The following is an 18,607-nucleotide window of genomic DNA, read 5'->3' as shown; positions in this document are numbered from 1 at the left end:
ATAAGGGCACATTCACCAGCATATGCTGTCTTTCTTTGCATGCCATTAGGGTCACAGGAACAATTAACATGCAGTAAACCTTAGAGAGCACAACTAATCCTCATGTTTCCTTAAAACTTCAAGTGGTTGCAAGCATAAAAAGTTTCTCCTTAACAAAGAACATCTTGATCCTTGTGCTAAATCTAATTGGTTCCCCTCCCCCAACTCTGAGCTCTCTGAAGGCTCAATTTAACATCCAAAAAAACTGAGCTGTGTTCTTTCCCTTTTGTACCTCATTACCAACAATAAGGAGTTGAAAAATTGGAGTGTTGGCTGGCAATTTAGCTATGATATATGACAAAGCAGAATATGAACTTGCTTTTTGTCATCTATAGAGCCTCCAGCGTATTGACAGCAGTAGCCATTTTTCAACTGGAACATAGAAATGGGATAGTGACTTCAAATGCTCAGTTTACCAAGATTGCTAATCCCTTTGACATCCAGGAGCACTGCAGGTAGCCCACAGGTGTCTGGTGGTATTAATAACAAGGAGCGGTGCTTCTCATTAGAGAACGTATAATCACCTTTCAATGTGATTGGCTGCTGTCTCCTTGCCGTGCAATAGGTATACAGCATTAATGGCTATCTTCTCATTAATTCTGTGTGCAGCAAGAGGGAAACTTTTTGTAAGTGCCAGCAAGGGTGTTTTTGCATTTTACATTTCCCTAAGAAGGTGTTTGTGTTTTTTCTTTCAGCAAATCCAATCCTGTTACTAGCTTTCTATTCTTGTGTCTATGCCTCCAGGAGGGAAAAGAGAAGCCAAGAAACTTCATCTCCATAGATGAGGAGTCAGAAGCTGATGGATCATGCCTGGGCCATATCCAGCCAGCAGACATTTACATTTGGCTCACCAAATGTTTAAAATTATTTGAACTAGTTGCCAAAAATTAAAAGCCAGGAGATCTTCGTGTAAAGAGAAATCTGGATTTTGGCTCTTCTTAAAAGAAGTCTAAGTTTGGTCCCTGCAAATCCTAGGGCCTGATTTCTCATATGGCAACTGGGGTAGGGTAGTGATTGCCAGTTTACCATAATCCAGGGTGACTCCTACAATTCCCTTGGTGGAAATTAGAAAAGGCACGGTCTCCAGGCTGATGAAGTACAAGGGTGCCCCATCAGCAAGGACTCAGTCCACTGTAATAGCTTTGCCACAATTGCTGCCACCTCTGTGAGCCATTTTATTCATGTCCGAGCCCTTCAGGCATTTGCATTTATGGCCACTGCCAAAGCCTTTAGAGGAAGTTGTTGCCTGCAGCATACATCTTGATGAATGAAGGCTGGCCTAGAGGGTTTCCTCTGATTTCTTGCCCTCAGAGATGGAGACACCAGCATTTGTTTGGCCTGGCTCCTGACTGTCCTGAGAAGAAGGCTGGATGATTTTGTAGGAATGATATTCACAGGCTAGGTCTCCATATCCTCATGGTTCACCCTACTTCCTGAACCTCCCCCTCCCTCGCTATCCCATGCTGACTTACCATTTGCTCTTTCATTCAGCCTATGAGAGGAAGTGCTAGGAAGCAATTTCTCTAGCATGACATAGGGATGTGACTCCTTTAACTTAAAAAGTTTGAGGCAGACTTCATGAGCCTGTTTGAATGAGCTGATTCCAGTATTCATCGTTGTTGACAGTTTGCTCTTATTAAACCCTGCCACATAGTGAACCCTGCAACTACTAACAATGGGTGATGCTGAGGAGCTAAGGAGCCTCTCTGTGGCCTCAGCAGACCTGAATAATAGTCTCTTTGTGGCTCTCCAAGAACCGTGACCTGTTTTTTTTTGTTTTTTTTTTAGCATGGGAATGACAGTCAACAAAATCATTTACAAAGTGCAGCTGTAAAAGGTGCGATAAGATAAAGTTAATACCATACCATCTGAGTGCATATAAAGTGACTCATGATGAAGCACAGTTGTGTGATAATTAGGTGTCTGCTTTGACAGTAGCATGGATTTCAGACTGGGATTGAACACTTGCCCTGTCACTCACTAGTTATGCGAATTTGGACAAGTCACTTAATTCTGTGACCCTCAAAGGAAAATGGTGGTTAAATTATGACATGATGAGTGAGAACTCAGAGTGTTTAAGAACTCTGAAGTCCCTCCCCTACTCCATCTTATTAGTTGGATTAAGTAAACTCAAAAGTCTCAGGTTCTTACTCTATTAAAAATGGAGGTAAAGATAGTACCTTCTTGATAGACTTTTGTATGATACAATGAGACAATTTTAGTGTTTAGCATGAGGTAGGTAGATAGTATTGCTGGCCATTGGAGTGCCTGCCATGGTGTAAAGTAAGCTATCAAAAATACTGGTTCCCTTTCCCCCATGCAAGTCTTACTGCTTTGTCACTAAGAATTTTAGCAAATAGGGACTAAAGGTTTCTCTGCTTAATAAATATTTAACAAATTGGGTTTTACAGTGAAAAGTGTATAAATGTATGAACGTCAAGCTATTTTGCTAAAGGTGTGACTTCTTAATTGAGGCAGTTCGTGTGGAGAGTTAAAAATAATTTTAGTATTTCAAGCACTGCAGGATAATGCAATGGTTAAAATAAAAATATGTATCTTTAATAATGCAAGTTACTGCCTGTTCCCTCTAGGAATGAGTTCTTGGCCACAGAAGTCTTTATCTAGACACCCAGATCAAGCAGAATACAAAGGTCACAATGCCAATTTCATCTGAAACTTGTTTTGCAGTGCCTGAATCTTGATTTTTAGGAAGACTTGTGGTTGCTATGGAACTGTTAATAATGATTGCTGCCTGTACCTCAATTCTTCATACTCCCAATCTCCAATATAAAATCACTTAGATTTAAGCTGTAGGGCAGGAAACAAACTTTGGAGCAGGAATTAACTGGGCTTGGGCATTAGTGTCTTAATGTAGGAAATGACTTTCATTATAACCTTTACTTACACTGGCATCTTGGCTATGCTAAAGGAACTTCTAGTTTCCCAATAGTGGGCTGAATCACATGAGGTTCAAACTTTGCTCTTCTGCATGAGCATTGCTAGAAGCAGAAACATTTTGGACTTTCATAATATAATAAATATCTAGTCTTTGTTTTGTGCAGAACTGGTCTTGGGGTGGGTCTTCTATTTTCCTGTATAAAAACGAGTAATTCATCCATATACTAGATTCCTAAGTGGAAAGAGGAAAATATTCCTGTTGAAATATGTAAGTATTTTTAAAATAAATTTGGTTGAAGATGACATTTTTGCTATATTTCTGTGAGATTTGTAATCCATATAATATAAGTTTCTTACTCCTGAACTATGTTTCTAAGATATAGATCTCACTCCTTATTAATGTATGTCCTTTGGGGAAAACTAATACAGTTCTTGAACTCGAGGCCCATAAAGTTAGGAATGGGTTATTGGATGGGTGGGAAGAAGACATATCTAATTTGGGGACTTTGCAGTCTCACCAGTAGGCAAATAATTCAACTTAATACAGAATAAATAGCTTCCATTTCCACAGGTGCTTGTCTCTCAAATCCCTACAGTATGCATTTTCCAGCAATTACCTGGCCTAACTCTGTTTTATTGCTTAGGGTTTTAATTTTTTGGGGGAGGCTGGCCAGTATGGGACTCTGAACCCTTGACCTTGGTGTTTAAACACTGTGGTCTAACCAGCTGAGCTAACTAGCCAACCCCTGCTTAGGATTTTATGTGATTGTCAGTAAAACTTAAAAGATGCCTGAGTACAGTTTTCCACTGACATACAGCTAGTTTATAGGAACAAATGAAAAAACTATTTTTGAAAAGGAAATGTACACATTACATTAGCTCTGGATCCCCCAACAACTCAGCTGCAAGAAGTGACAGCAACTCTATAAAGGTTAAACGGACATGCTTTGAGCCCTGAGTGAAATTAAGTCTTTTGCGGAGTCTGTGGCACTACAGAAGACAAAGTCTTATCTGCGTGAATAAAGCGAATGTACAGTTCAATACGTTCACGTTTGCAGTAGTATTTAAGGTATTAGAAGGTCTGGTACAATACAATAAAAATGCAGATAGAACTATCAAATTCATCAGGCTGCTGCAATAAATTCAGATGCTCTCGAGAGCTGGCAAGGTGATGTCAAGAAAGTTAAACTTGAAGAATGAGACTTGGATTTCTAAATGGGGTCAGGGAAAAAGAAAGCAGAGTTAATAGAGGAAATCAAGACTGAAACAATTGACATTATTGCTATGTTTGGAGGAGGGTTTAAAAATCAATTCTTTCTGCTTGTTCTAAAATTGTTCTGCCAAAGAACTGACATTGTTATGTACTTTTTATTTTTTAGTTTATTTAATCTTCTTTAACATAGCCTTTGTTAGTTCAACAATCCAATATTTGAGGTTACATTATCACAAAAATAAGGACATAGCTGAATAGGTTACGTTACCAACATGTTTGTTAATCCTATCCTTTTTGTTAAAGACAAAGCATAGTTAATATTGTCTTATATTACCTCTATTTGTAAGTTACTTATAGTGTTACATAATAAAGGTAGGAAATTTGTTCCCTGGTTAACTGTCTTTAAACTATAATTTAACAAAACATTAGCATTTTGTAACTGAAAATAGATAAAGCAATATTTTAGTATAATGTTAGGCAACAGTAAAAAATTACCATCTGAATAAATGTGTACATAAAACACTAGCATGCTTTAAGTAGTTAAGAAATATATTAATATTCTGTGAAATTAACATATAAATACGACCTGGAATGAAATTACCATTACGTACAAAAAAAGGAAAAACCTTCCCAGACGTATAGATTGTAACATTTTATAAACCTACATGACATCATTTGTAGTAAGGGTTATTTCAAATCTGGAAAATATTATATTAAAGAATAGTATGATACACCTTCCTATCAATGGCAGTAAATATTATTTTTTGAAGATTTATATTCATTCCAATGTTAAAAAGACAACATCCCTTTGAACTTCCTTAGAGAAATATTTGTAATATCTTTTATTTACTAAGAAAAAAATGCAGCTTTAACACTGTAAATATGTTTGTTATGAGTATTTGAAAATATTAGAAAATAAAAATATTGTGAACACATAACATATTATTCCAGGACATATGAACTTCTTTAGTATTGTTACTTAAGGAGTAAAATAGTTAAGCTAATATTGTAAATATTTTACTTTTAAGCACATACTTTTTTCTCTGTCTTCATTCTCTTTGACATTCTTTGTTTTCTGTTTCTCTTATTTTCCAAGTTTTCCTCCTTAGTTTTCTTATAGTTCTGACTCTTTACTACATATCTTCCTTTCTTAGCTCACTATTACAGTCTTTCAATTTTTCCTTTGTTTGCAATAAAACAGTGGTTTCTAAGTGAATAATCAACTGAACATTCTCTTCTGCTTCTTGCAAATGTTTTCTTAAAATATTTAGTTATGTCTTTAGCTTACATATTTATGTATATTATATATCATACACCTAACGAGTAATAATTAGATTCACAGACAGCTATGGGAATTCAACATATTACTGGTACACTACTCAGCAAGCATAGAGAATGACAAATAAATGAATCGCATTTCATGGCAAGTATCTTAAGAAGCCTCTGGTTTTTCTGACTAAGCCAAATGGATCAGTGTTTTTTAACTACTCCACGTCTTCTTCCTGGCAATTTCGGAGAAATTCTACAGAACCAGAACCTAAGAGCAAATAAAATGTGGACCTCTGACAGGTCACTTTCATAGTAAACCTTGGTCTTTCCTATGCTGTTACTACGTGGTAAGTTACCACGGCCCGCACAGGGGCACAGTCGTGAGCGGGTAGTTCTGCGGCCGTGCAGGAGTTGCTTCCGGGCCCTGGTGGCCCCTTGACTGGCAGCACCGGCTGGGCTCAGGGGGCTGTGCACTCAGGCGGTCTGGTGCTCTCAGGGGGCTATGCACTCAGGGGGCTGTGCACTCAGGTGGTCTGGCGCACTCGGAGCTGTGCATTCAGGGCGCTGTGCACTCAGGGGGCTGTGCACTCGGGGCCGTGTGCTCAGGCGGTCTGGTGCACTCAGGCGGTCTGGTGCACTCAGGGGGCTGTGCACTCAGGCGGTCTGGTGCGCTCAGGGGGCTGTGCACTCAGGCGGTCTGGTGAGCTCAGGCGGTCTGGTGCATTCAGGGCGCTGTGCACTCAGGGGGCTGTACGCTCAGGGGGCTGTGCACTCAGGCGGTCTGGCGCACTCAGGGAGCTGTGCATTCAGGGCGCTGTGCACTCAGGGGGCTGTGCACTCACGGGGTCTGGTGCGCTCAGGGGGCTGTGCACTCAGGCGGTCTGGTGCGCTCAGGGGGCTGTGCACTCACGCGGTCTGGTGCACCCGCAGCACAGCCGGCTGTGCGGGCTCCTCATCCGACCGCTCTGTCTCCTCGGACGTTAGCATGTAGCCACCTTCGTAGCGCACCTTCTGCGCCTGTTCCAGAGCCACTGACTCGTCTTCTTCATCTTCCATAATAGTAAGGTCGATGTTGCTGTCCATCCCCGAGTTACTTCCCCTCAAAGCCATCTTCTCAGCAGCCCCCTCTGCCCTCTCCCCGTCCCCCAGGGCTCCGGGGAGGGACGCCTCGGAAAGACCCTCTGCAAGCGAGCCCTCCTCCTGATCGGTGGGCATCTGCTCACTGCTAGGCATGTCTTCCGACTTGGTCTCATTCTCTGTGGGGCTTTCTCCCTCTCGGACTTTCTTCCGACCAAAAGTGAGGGGAGAAACCTTGAAGGCGGAGCCTTTCCCTGAGGATATCTTCTGGTGATTTGGCGTGAGAGATTTCTTAATTTTCTCTCTCCTCTCTACAGATACGATCTTTGTGCCCAGCTTGTTCATCTTTTTCTCAATGTTCTGGCGAGAAAAGGCTTTCTTGAGGCTATCCACTTTCCTGAGGCTGGATCTTTTTAGTTTCTCTGCCCTGCTTTCCTCCGTCTTTTCCTCTGCACTGTCTTCCAAGGCCTCCTCACCGTGGGGCAATTCATCATCTGACGAGAGGTCCACCGTGTGCAGGGTTTCCTCCAGGGACTTGTTCTCATCAGCAAGCTCCTCCTTCCCTTCCGTTGGGCTAGAAACTGGCTCCTTTGCAAACACACTGGCAGGGATCTCATTTTCTTCCTGAAAAGAGGGACAATGTAGGTTTCATGTTAATTGCACATTTCACAAATAGTCCTGAACTGCTGTGATATGTGTGTGTCTGTTTTAGGGACATGCAGATGATAGAAACCAAATGCTTGCATCTTCAGTTTTCTAGAGTAGGAAGAGTTAATCCTAAATTGGCCAAGTCATTCCTCTAGGCTGGAAGAGGCCAAGGGCTCCCTGGTGGGAATATCATGAGGGCGGTTGGCACAAACTCTATCAGTGACAGGCAGGGGGGAAGTGGGCTGTGACTCAGACAGACCAGGAAGCCACCTAGATAAAGGAGCTAAAGTAAGTTACTGTACTGTGAACCCAGAGGCCCTCTCCCTCCCTGAGGTCAGAGGGCTCTGCTTCTGCCAAAATCGCACTGCAAAAGAGCCTGAGGGTCAAGTCAGAAGGTAAAAGATGGGGGCAGGGGAGAGAATTGAGAAGTCCTCCAGTGTCAGACACCACGTAGATCCTTGATTAGGTTCCCTCCGCAACTAGAAGTCAGAAGTAAAGGTATAGTCAACCTCAGTATCTGTCCAAAAGCACACACTAATTTCACTAATGACATCATTCTAGAGCAAGAGAAGCAACAGCTAGCCTTCCTGGGGGCCCACTCCCAAAGACTTGTGGTTTAGGATATCCTTTGTGGGAGTCAATAAGGGGAGGTGAGATATTAGGGTCATATTTAGAGGAGTGTTGGGGGATTATGCTGCCAGGCGTAGCTTATCAAGCTTCTTTGGGCAAGAATAGGTTGGCCCCCATCTCCAGCTTAGAGTGAGGAGAGAAGCTCAGGCAGCTTCCCCTTCACTGTTCCCAGCACATCTCTCCTCCAGCTTCTAGGCACACAGGCAAAGAGGTCGCAGGGAGCAGCGCCCAAGAACTCACCTCCTGAGCGCAAGGGATGGTGCTGCATGATGGCTCGTTGGGGAGCTCTGAATCCAGGCAGATTTGGGTCACACAGCATAAGAACCCTTTCGATTTTTATATTTTTCTTTGAATATTGGAAAACGAGAGCTAGTCAGCAAGGTACCTTCACATTTTCATGGAAGGAAATGGCACAGTATCGAATGTGTGGCCTGTTTCAGTCTTTGCTGTACTGCTAAATGGTTGTGCAGCTTTCAGCAAATAACTTAATCTCCCTGGGTCTCAGTTTCTTCCAAATATGAACAAGAGGATTTGATCTAGATTAGAAGCTTTCAGACTGCATTCCCAGGGGCACCAGGAGTTCCACAGGAATGCCAGAGGGGGCAAGGCTCCAGAGCCTTCTGACATCCCTGCTGCAAGCAGGGTTCAAAGTTACCTGGTTATATGTTGGGCTGCCCAGTAAACTTTCACATTGAAAAGTAACTGGACTTAGTGGATTTAAAAGTCTGTTTGGAGCCTGGCTAGTTAGCTCAGTTGGTTAGAGCGTGGTGCTGATAAAACCAGGGTCCAGGATTCTATCCCTGTACTAGCCAGCTGACAAAAAAGAAACAAACAGAAATAAACTACAAAAAAAGTCTATCAGGGATCTAAACATCATGCAAAGTTCATGTTAACAGTAAGAACTTCCCTTCTCATTTTGCAATTTTAAATGAAGAGTCTATTTTATTAAATTGCATTATGATAGAAAACATGCTCTTGTAGCGTGACTGTATATTTTTAACTTCTTGATACAAAAACTAAATGAACAAAGTTTTGATATTATAGAGAAACTTAAAAAAATCCCTGTCCTTATTAACTGCTGAGCAGTATAATTATGATACTCTTCGAAAAGATACAGCACCCTGTCTCTCTCTTATACACACATTCATATGGAGTCCTTTTCATAAATCGGTTAGAAATAAAGGATAAAGACTTGGGTAGAGGCAAAAAGCAGAAAGTCTGGTTAAATAGAATCCTTATTAGAGTGAGGATATCACATTTTCTGCTTCCCAAAGCTTTCTCCAAACCCTCCCATTTTGAATGCCATGGAAAGTGTCAGGTACACAGCATAAAAGACAAAATAAAAAACTAAAATGAATATGGGATTGCCATGAGTCATTTTGACGTGGATTTTTGCAGAGAGCCGTTTTCTCATGTTTAAGTTGAGATTGCTTCTATTTCACTGGAATGTACTCTCCACCAGTGAGGAATTTTAATCTTTTGGTCACCACTGTGTCCCAGTGCCTACAGCTCAACAGGTTCTTGTTAAATGAGCACATGTTGCAAAAGGTAGCCTTCTAAGAAAGCCCTGACAGTGGCTGGCATGTAGATTGCCCCTGCATGGGCAGGCTTGAGGATTACAAAAGAATGAGCTCAGCTCTGTATCTGGAAGGAAGTTTGCTGACTGTTGCTGCCACTGGGAAATCAGAGAACCTAAGGCCTAAGGGGGGCAGTGGTCTCCAGTTTTTAGGAAGGGTTTTATTCTCAGCGGATGGGTATTAGTGAAAGAGGGGTATACTACAGAAATAGCTAGGGCTCTGATGCTGAGTCCAGAAGCAAAATTATTTCTGTGGTTTGACAAGAGGGCTGGAAAGGTTTGACAGGAGTTGCTGGCAGGAAAGGAAGAAACCAACAGTTCAGTGAAATGTTATGAAAAGTCCTCAGTGAGGAAAGAAGAAATTCAGGCAGAAAATTGTAAAAATAAGCCCTGCTGACCAGGAAAAAAGTACATTTTGTATAGCATAGTCTCTCAGAGTAATCAAAGGTAGTAAGTTGGATAAGTGCCTTTTGTTCAGCCTTAACAAAAAATAGGCATATTAACTGTACTTCTAAAAGAACTAAACAAATAATATTGCAGTTTTTCCTTAACTGTAAATTTTATTATTACAAAAGCATAGTTACTGTTGAGTCTTAATGTTCTTTCTTCTCTCTTATCATGTATTCTTTGAGGATAGCTTTGAGGAAAGTATATTAAAAGGTGAATCAGAAATGATCCATGGTAGATATATGGGGGGTGCATATATGTGGGGGTGGTGTTGAGGGAAGGTGGGAAATCCAAAATGAACTCTTGTAAATGCCAGGGAAATTTATATGAGAGTCTTTGATGCCAACCATAAAAATAAACCCAGCAGGAACAGAGATAATCCAGGACGAGTTGGATGTGTCTTTATGCAACTGGAAACAAGTGAGATATGTCTTCTTGGCTAACTGCTCTGCTTCTGCTGTCATTTTAATTACTCAAGCAGTATTTTATGTTCTGCCTACTGGACAGTGTTTATTTTGTGCCTTCCAGTGGCATCCATTCTGAAGGTAAGCCCTTTCTTTTCACATAGGAATTTGTGAATGTCCAAGCACATGTAGGTCTTACCTTCCCATAACATATGGTTAGAAGCAGCAAAATGCTGACACTCTTCAAAATCTCTACTCTTTAGTAAGACATATGGGTGGTGTTTGACTATGAAGTAACTGTCATGGTGGTGGAAATTCCATTTGAACTTCAGATGATGGATCCTCTGTAACTGCCTTCCTCTCCTCAAGGTACCCAGCCTCACCTGCACACATGCCCTTGTGCTCAGTTCGGCCCCACACACCTCATGCAAACACTTGCTATTTCACATGCCTGCAGGTGAGGTGACACTTGTGCCTTCAGCCTCCCGTTGTAATGCTTTTCATCTGCTTAAGAGATTCCCAGACTGACAGCTATTCCAGGGAGGAGGATTGAGTATACATCCTCAACTCTATCACTGCTTACCTGTGCTGCTTACTCATATGTCTACTTAGGGTTTGTGGCTCCTTAAAATGGCACTAAGAATCCCTGGTGGGCTGCATTGGCAGTTCCATCCAGTAGCAACCCCCAGGAGCAACTGATTTTTTGCCCTTTGGTTTCAGAAAGGTCCTCAGCCTCTGCTGATGCAGGTGTTCCTGGTTCTGACCTTTCACAAGGACCCTTAGGAGTTTTTCAAAGGAAGGGAGAATTAAAAAGCACACTTCAAGCATATATGACTGACATGCTTGCAGCACGAAAGAGAAAAGGGATGGAAAGAAGTCTCGAGAAGTGGCATTTTTCCTTGCACATCAGCTCATTTGCTGTTTATACGTATTCTTGTGAACTAATAGTCCTGGTGGTATCAACACAGAGAAACTTGCCAACACGTTGGGCACTTCTTGGGTTGATGCTCATGGAAGCAAATCTTCTCTGCACATATATAGATATGCACACTTGAAAAGAAAATGAGCTCCATGACTAGTGTCAGAAAAGGAAATCTAGAGTAATAGGTCATTTAAAAGCTTGAATAGGAAGCAAGAAAGCCAGCAGTTTGCTTTCCTGTCACTAACTCATCATTCCTGTTGTTAGAAGAAAATAACAAAGGATGTCATATTCCCACAGGGATGTGGTAGCATCCTGGAGGTATATGAAGACCATAAATTTGTGTCCATGAAATGCTTTATCCAATAATCTTTAAATACTAGTTATTAAAATGGAACTATGCCCACGTGACATTCTGATTTATAGGTCTCTTTTACACATTGATGGTTTTCTCCGATTTGTGTTTCTGAGATATAGATTGCCAAGTGGATAAAGCCATTGATTAGAACTGCACCCCTAAGGCAGCTGTCGGTGGAATCAGCAAGTCATAAGAATAAAATGCATTAGTTATAATCCCTGAGCAGTCTTTCACATTCTGGAGGATTTAAAAGTTTCATTATTTTTCAGTGTTATCAAGGGTTCAATTCTTTTTTAAGATCACACTGGTTAGGTGTTCTTTGTTACACATAAAAAACACAGAACAAAACAAAAAAACAAATCACACTGAATTATTTAAAAGCTAATGTAGAAAACCCAGTAAACATGAACTTTACCATAGTGGGATTATAGTGTTTGTTTTACTCATTTCACAATTCAATTGCATAATTTCTATTATTAATAAAATGAAACCTTGCCAGTCATTTTGTTTCTCAGGGCTCCTGTATCTTTGATATACAATGAAGTTAAACTAAATGATTATTAAGGTGCTTTTCAGCTCTAATCTATTTGATTATGTGATATTAACCTAAACCCCATAAAAAAGAATTAACAAATTGTAGAAGCAATTCCATAGTTTACTAATGCCAAATATGTTTTATTTTATGCAAAAGTCAAAACTATAGGACCTGAGTTGCACTAGAGAATATTTTTCATGCGTTCAACTAAAACAGATATAGTTTACAAAACAATGGAAGGGGCAACATTTGCTTGGAAGGGCTGCATTTGAGAGAGAGTCTTTCAAAGAAATACCAACAATAATAATCAGTTTTCATTTGAAGTGCCTGGGGCAGTGCTGACATTCAATAACTGTAAATAACAACAATAAGAAGTAGTATTTTGTTTATCTCATAACCTAAAAGGGCACTGGATAAGTAACACATCAAAACAATACCCCATTACGGGAACATTAATCAATGTGATACAAACATGGTGAGTTCTCATATAAAGATACATAGCTTCATTTCTTCTAAGTCTGTACTAATTTAACAGTTTTCAGAGCAGTGGCTTTGGGTATAGTCTTTTTTAAAAAATCAATTTTAAAATAGTCCAAAAACATTACACTTTTAGCACCTTTCTAAAATTCTGATCTCATCGAAGGAACCCAAATGATGAATATTTGAACACATTTAGGCTCAATTGTCCCAAAGTGTATCCACTGCAAATGTCTAACCTTTCTACTCTTTTCACCCGATTTCACAATTTTATGTGGATGAAAGTGTAAGCTGTCCATGAGTACTCTCATTTTGATTTCTGGGTTTGAAATCATTCCCAAGTGATTTTCAAATAATTATTACTAGAACCTTAGGAGGATGTAAGTGGGCATCACACCCTCAGGGCCAGTTACTTGTGAAATTCTAGTCTCTCTAACAGACAAAATGTCCTGTTAATTGTAAATTCACTGATTTTCTGTACAAAATGTATTTCCAATAAAAGATAGCCATGCTTACAAGCAAAGTCTTAGTCTTAGCCTTTCTTTAGCATTTGCTTCTTGATCAGCAATACCTATGAGTCTTATTTCATTTATGCTGGGTCATGTCACAGTATTTTGAATTCAAGCACTGATCTTAAGCTATTACAAAAAAAAAATTAAAAAGGAAAGTTGGTGAGTTTAACTAGGATTTTAAAATTTATTTTATTGCTCAAAGGGAGATGAATGTTTTTCCTGTTTTACATACTACTGGTTAGAATTTGAAGTAATTGCTAAGAAATTAGATGCCTAAGAGCTACAGCAATGTTGTAAAGTTCAGCACAGATTTAAATGTATAAATGACATGTTTTAAGTAGGATAAATCAAGGACAAAGTTTGGAATTAAAAAAATGCAAATGAGTAAGTATCTGGTAAATCTAACAACCAACCCACCAACAGAAACACAACCTGTAGGTTTTGGAGGACACAACAAACCGGAAATGTAATCTCAACACCACAGTACTAAATATGCTTAAATCACGGGAATGATTTTCTCTTCTCGCTCTCTTATTTTCACATATTTTATTTTTGGTCTTAAACTAGAAAGCCAATAGATTTAGTAAAAGGAAGTCCAGCAAAGGGTTCAAGTGGACTGAAAGTGACAAATTACTAAAAGACACAAAGTTGTACCTGGTACATTATCCCCTCCACACCATCTGCGGGTCTAGGAAACAGTCCCCTTCTGTCTCACTGTAAAGACTGTGCTGCCACCAGAAGGGTCTATTAAGAGCAGATCTTTTGGGCAGAGTCCTTTGCTTTCATGGCCATGTGACATAATGCTGATTTCAACATGGTGGTAGTCGTACAATGTATTGTGTGGTGTGCTGCCACCAGAAGGGTCTATTAAGAGCAGATCTTTTGGGCAGAGTCCTTTGCTTTCATGGCGATGTGACATAATGCTGATTTCAACATGGTGGTAGTCGTACAATGTATTGTGTGGTGTGTGTGTGTGTGTGTGTGTGTGTGTTCTATTAAGTCCCAAATGAAAAAGCATAAGCATAGCTGCTTTAAGATCCTGGGTAAGTTGGAGTCAGTTTTTACCCAAGGACTACACCCAAGCAAAAGTGTAGCCTCCTCTCTGAGCAAATGACTTTCAGATATACTCCGTAACAGCTTCTACTCACTGAGCGCTTACACCACGTCAGTCCCTGCTAAACATTTTAAACATGTTTTTTCCTTTATTCCTCAACCTATAAGAGATATGGGAGAGGAAGCATTAGTATGTAAGAGCACATTCTTTGGAATAAATTAAATATGAGTTTGAATCCCAGTTTTACCACTTGCTTACTAAATAACTTCAGGCAAGATATAAACACCTCTGAATCTTGGTGTTCTCATCCGTGAATTGGGGATAAATTAGATGATGCACAGAGAGATGCTTAGCAGTGTATGCAGGCTTATTAAGTGCTCAAAATTATTTTGCTCTTATTAATATCCTCAATGTATAGATGAGGAAACAGAGGCTTAGAGAAGCTACAAAATGTGTCCAAGATCACGTATTTGGCAATTGATGAAACTAGGATTTGATATAGTGTCTGTGTGACTTCAAAATTTATCTTCTCAACCACTATACTGGACCATTGTCTACAACTTACTGTTTTAGCCACTGGCATAATTACTATCCTACAGAAACCCCTACTTTAAGAAGGGGCAAAAGAAAGAGCAATCTTTCCACTGAGGGATGCCCTTGTGTTTGTTTTTTCAGAACAATCATTTTGCAATGCCTTGAGAGTTGAGATATCTAATATCCTTTAGGCTCACAAAGAATCTTACATGGCTTAAGAAAGGTCCAGTTACTCTCTTCTAGTTCCCTTCCTCCTAAAATGCTCTATATAACTGTCCTTGGGCACTGCTTGTTAAGGAGGCCCAGAATGGAGTCTGAACATGCTACTTTGGATTCTTTTGAGCACCCTGGTTTCAGCTTTTACTCACTATGTGGAGAATTCCTACCATTTCTGGCTGCAATTTCACACCTGTCAACCTGATGTGACAAAACAGGAGACCATGTCAGGACCTCAACAACAGCATGTGCCTTTAAGTTCCCTAACAGTTGTTTTTTTTAAATGTCAGATTTACAGTTCTTTGAAATTTCTAGTCACATATCCTCTCCATCCCTCCCCCCAACATCTGCAGAACATCCTTGGCAAAAAAAAACAGAAAGCAATCCTGACAAATTGTGATTTTCCTTTAGTAGGTAAATATTTTTTTCCCCTTCTTAACTGAGGGATGGGAAGAGAGATAATCTCTCTAATTTATACTGGAAGGAGGAAATTTCCTTTGGTGAATCAGATTTAAACAGGTCTGTACATGTTTGGTTTTGTTTGGAGATCTGTATTTAATTTAGAAATGCCTTGAGAGCTGAGATTCTAATATCTTTTAGGCTAATAAAATAAGGATCTCGTATGGCTTAAGAAAGGCCCAGTTACGGTATCTCTTTTCAGTTCATCTGGTGCATGAAAAGCTACTGCATTTGTATTCAAAACTGAAAAGTTTCCAGGCTGCAAAAGCCTGCAAGGTACAGGAGCGCATCAGCTACCTAAACCTGTACAACATTCAAGTGCAATTTGGGGAAGACAAAAAAGGAGAGAGATGAGTCTTTCCTTTTATGGGGGTAGGAAGACTTAGGTTCTAACTTGGCAGAGCAGACTCACTTAGAAAAAGAAGGCTTCCTTGGTTTAAATCCCAATTTCTAGATCTCTTTTGGGAAATGAAGGCTCTGCCTGTGTGCCTTTCACAATCAAACTGTTGGTTATAGCCTCTCCCCTCCATAGCTTTGAAATCCTCTTCTATTCACATGGTCAAGTTGAGACAGCCCTGGGGCAGGGATGGCGGTCGCTTCCTGGGCTCTGTTGGCTGGGTTCCACTGGGCGGAAGGGCTTCCAGCATCAGGCAGGGCTGCCCTTTGATTCACAAATGCCCACCACTTGGAGGAACAACAGCCTCACGCAATCTCCCTGTCCCCAAATAGCCTTTTCCTACGTTAATTGCATCATTGATAAATTTAAAAAAATTTAAGTGGCCTTTTTATTCTAAGGCAACCATTCGAAGGAGAAAACATTCAAGACTAGCCTTTGTGACTATAACTGATAACATTCCTTTTATTTTACTTTACAGTTGTGGTCTCTTTCAGCAATGAGAGGCATATCTAGTATGTTTGTAAAGAGTTACGCTCTGTATTTTTAGTGCACAATTTGCTAGAAAAGAACTCATCAAGATTGTTTTGCCCCCAAAGTCTTAAAAGAACAAGGCTAGTTCAACTCTAATGGAATCTATCAAATCTGTCCTCCATTTGGTTAGTCCCTCAGACATTGGTAGCCTTTGGACAAAGGGATATTTTAAATAGTTAATGAGTTTGACTTCTTGATTTAAAACAAAACAAAACAAAAACCCAAAACTCACATGATCACCTCATTTCCACAAAGAGTTAATAAAAAGCCACTGAATTAATTTGCCCTGTCCCGCTGCCAGCTGCTGCTAGAGTCCCAAGCTTCTAATGCAGAGACAAGTGAATTTGACAAGGGTGCGTGCACCTGCACATCTCCCCAACTTGTACAGAGTGCATCCAGGTGCTCCCTGACAAAGGACACGGTCTACTAACCTCGCGGGCATCTGACTTGGGTTTAAGCTGCTGTGACCTGGGAAATTCCAACCCCTGTGTGCAGATTTCACATTTGACTACTGCAGGCAGACAGACGATGCCTTGTCTGTGAGATCCCTGACAGTCAGGACAGATGTGAAAATGGCTGTGAGAGCCAGAACGACAGAGATCATGAATGTTGAGGAGTCCCAGCCCGCGTGTGAGGAGGCGCAGTGGGCACTGACCTGGAAGATGAGCACTTTGAAATGGTTGCGTCTAAGCAGCTGGGCGTGGTTGTTCTCCAGGCGCTTCACCTGCGCGCACTGCCTCTCCATGCGCTCCTTGACCGCGCGCGTGTGGGCGCTGACCTTGCGGGACTTCTCCAGCAGCTTGCTCACCGTGTTGCTGGTGGAGGCCTGGTACTTGGAGAGCTTGGTGAGGTCGTTCTGGATGCCCTTCACGGAGCCCTCCAGGCTGATCTGCTGCTGCTCCATCTTGTGCTGATTCTCCTGCACCGCGTCCAGCATGTTCACCAGCTTGTCCAGGAGCGTGAGCACCGTGACGGCGTTCACCTGCGAGTTGTCCCGGATGGCCTCCTCCGTGTGTCCCAGGTTCAGGCTGGGGCTCGGCGTGGAGGAGGGCATCGGACTGGGGCTCGGTGGTTTCTCCTGCTCCATGTCAAAACCCGGGTGCTGGAACTTTTCGGCTTGTGCAGCGTCCTCTCCCATGGCTGGACAGGTGGGAAATTTCTTTCCCGCTGGGAGCTGCTTGTTGCTCCGGCGAGAAGGGTGGTGGTGAAGGGTGCAGAATGAGGCCCGCTGGTTTGAGCTCAGAGCACTGCTCTCCAAGACTGGCAGAGGTTCAGACGGGCAACAACTGGCTGCGCTGATCAGGGGAACTGCATTCCAGCTGCTCTTAAAGGCCCTCACTCCGCCCAATGGGAGGCGAAGATTACAAGAAACCAGAACCACTCAGGGTTCAGGAGCATGCACACATTTCCTAACAGCGTTCTCCTCTGCACAGGGTACTAAGCTGCAGGTTTAGCTTTTCTTTCCTATTCCCCTTCCCTTAAAAAAAATAAGTTCAAGGCCATATTTCAATCATGACTTCATCTAGAGGCGGAGAAAAACATGCTAACTTGGCCCAGCTCCACAGCTTCCAATTGGCTGAAGCTAGTAAACTTTTCTCTGGCTGCTATGTTACAGATGCAACAGAGCGCCTGTTTTTTTTCCTGGATACAAGTTATTGTAACGGAAAATATTGTTCGTATTTGCCCTAGAACTGGATGATGGGTTGCAGAACACCGGGTATCCTACTGGGAGGAGGAGAGTTTAAAGGGTGCGTGCAGCCAAGTTTGTGTTGTTAGTTTCTCATTTGCAAAGGAGTGGAAGTAACCCTGATAATGATAGGAAAACAGCCCAGTTCTTCTTATTACTCTTGCAATAGGGGATGCAAAGTAAGTTGAAAGGGATGTTAAAACAAGTCATGCTGCTATGAGTATTATGGACTGTTATCATGTAATAGGTGAAATGTTTTTGAATGACCACTTTTTCTTTTCTTTTTCTTTTCTTTTTTTTTGAGAAGTGAGATTGAAAGAGGAAAAACCAATAAATAAATAAATAAATAAATAAAGCAGTCTCTTTAATAACCTACCAACCATACTGATTTGTTTTAACTAATTTTAAATTTGTGCAGAGAGAGTTTCTCAAACGTTCATCTCTGCAAGACATTTATTGACACGTGCCCAGAGGTGTGACTGTCAGGCAGGTCGAGTGGGAGTTTCTGAAGTGATTCTAATGTTTAACATTTCCAAATTCCTGCTCAGTGAAGTGGCACACCTGTTCTCAAATGTGGCCCTTCTCAGCTGAGCCCTTGAGACATGGGGCTTATTTCCTAAAACGACTTTACATGCTTCAATTGGTTTTAAATGTATCTAGCCTTTGAAAGTCCTTTCAGCTAGAAGTTTGTAATAGGTCTTCTATGAAAAGTTTTGAAAAGAACAAA

At 41.2% G+C, this 18,607-nt stretch overlaps 1 protein-coding gene across 1 annotated transcript; it reads right to left on the bottom strand.

Moving 5' to 3' along the window:
- Positions 1-4,299: 4,299 nt before the first annotated feature.
- On the bottom strand, positions 4,300-17,615 carry SDPR (serum deprivation response). The gene is made up of 2 exons (XM_008582523.1): positions 16,849-17,615; positions 4,300-7,120 (listed from the first exon to the last, which is right to left on the bottom strand). Exons 1-2 carry the CDS (start codon positions 17,329-17,331, stop codon positions 6,326-6,328), a joined length of 1,278 nt encoding a protein of 425 aa, XP_008580745.1. The 5' UTR covers positions 17,332-17,615; the 3' UTR covers positions 4,300-6,325.
- Positions 17,616-18,607: the final 992 nt, after the last annotated feature.

Source organism: Galeopterus variegatus, unplaced genomic scaffold, assembly GCF_000696425.1.
Source record: "Galeopterus variegatus unplaced genomic scaffold, G_variegatus-3.0.2 Scaffold2662, whole genome shotgun sequence".
NCBI lineage: Eukaryota > Metazoa > Chordata > Mammalia > Dermoptera > Cynocephalidae > Galeopterus > Galeopterus variegatus.
The sequence above is the reverse complement of the archived record's forward strand: the minus strand, read 5'-3'. Positions and strand labels throughout refer to the sequence as shown.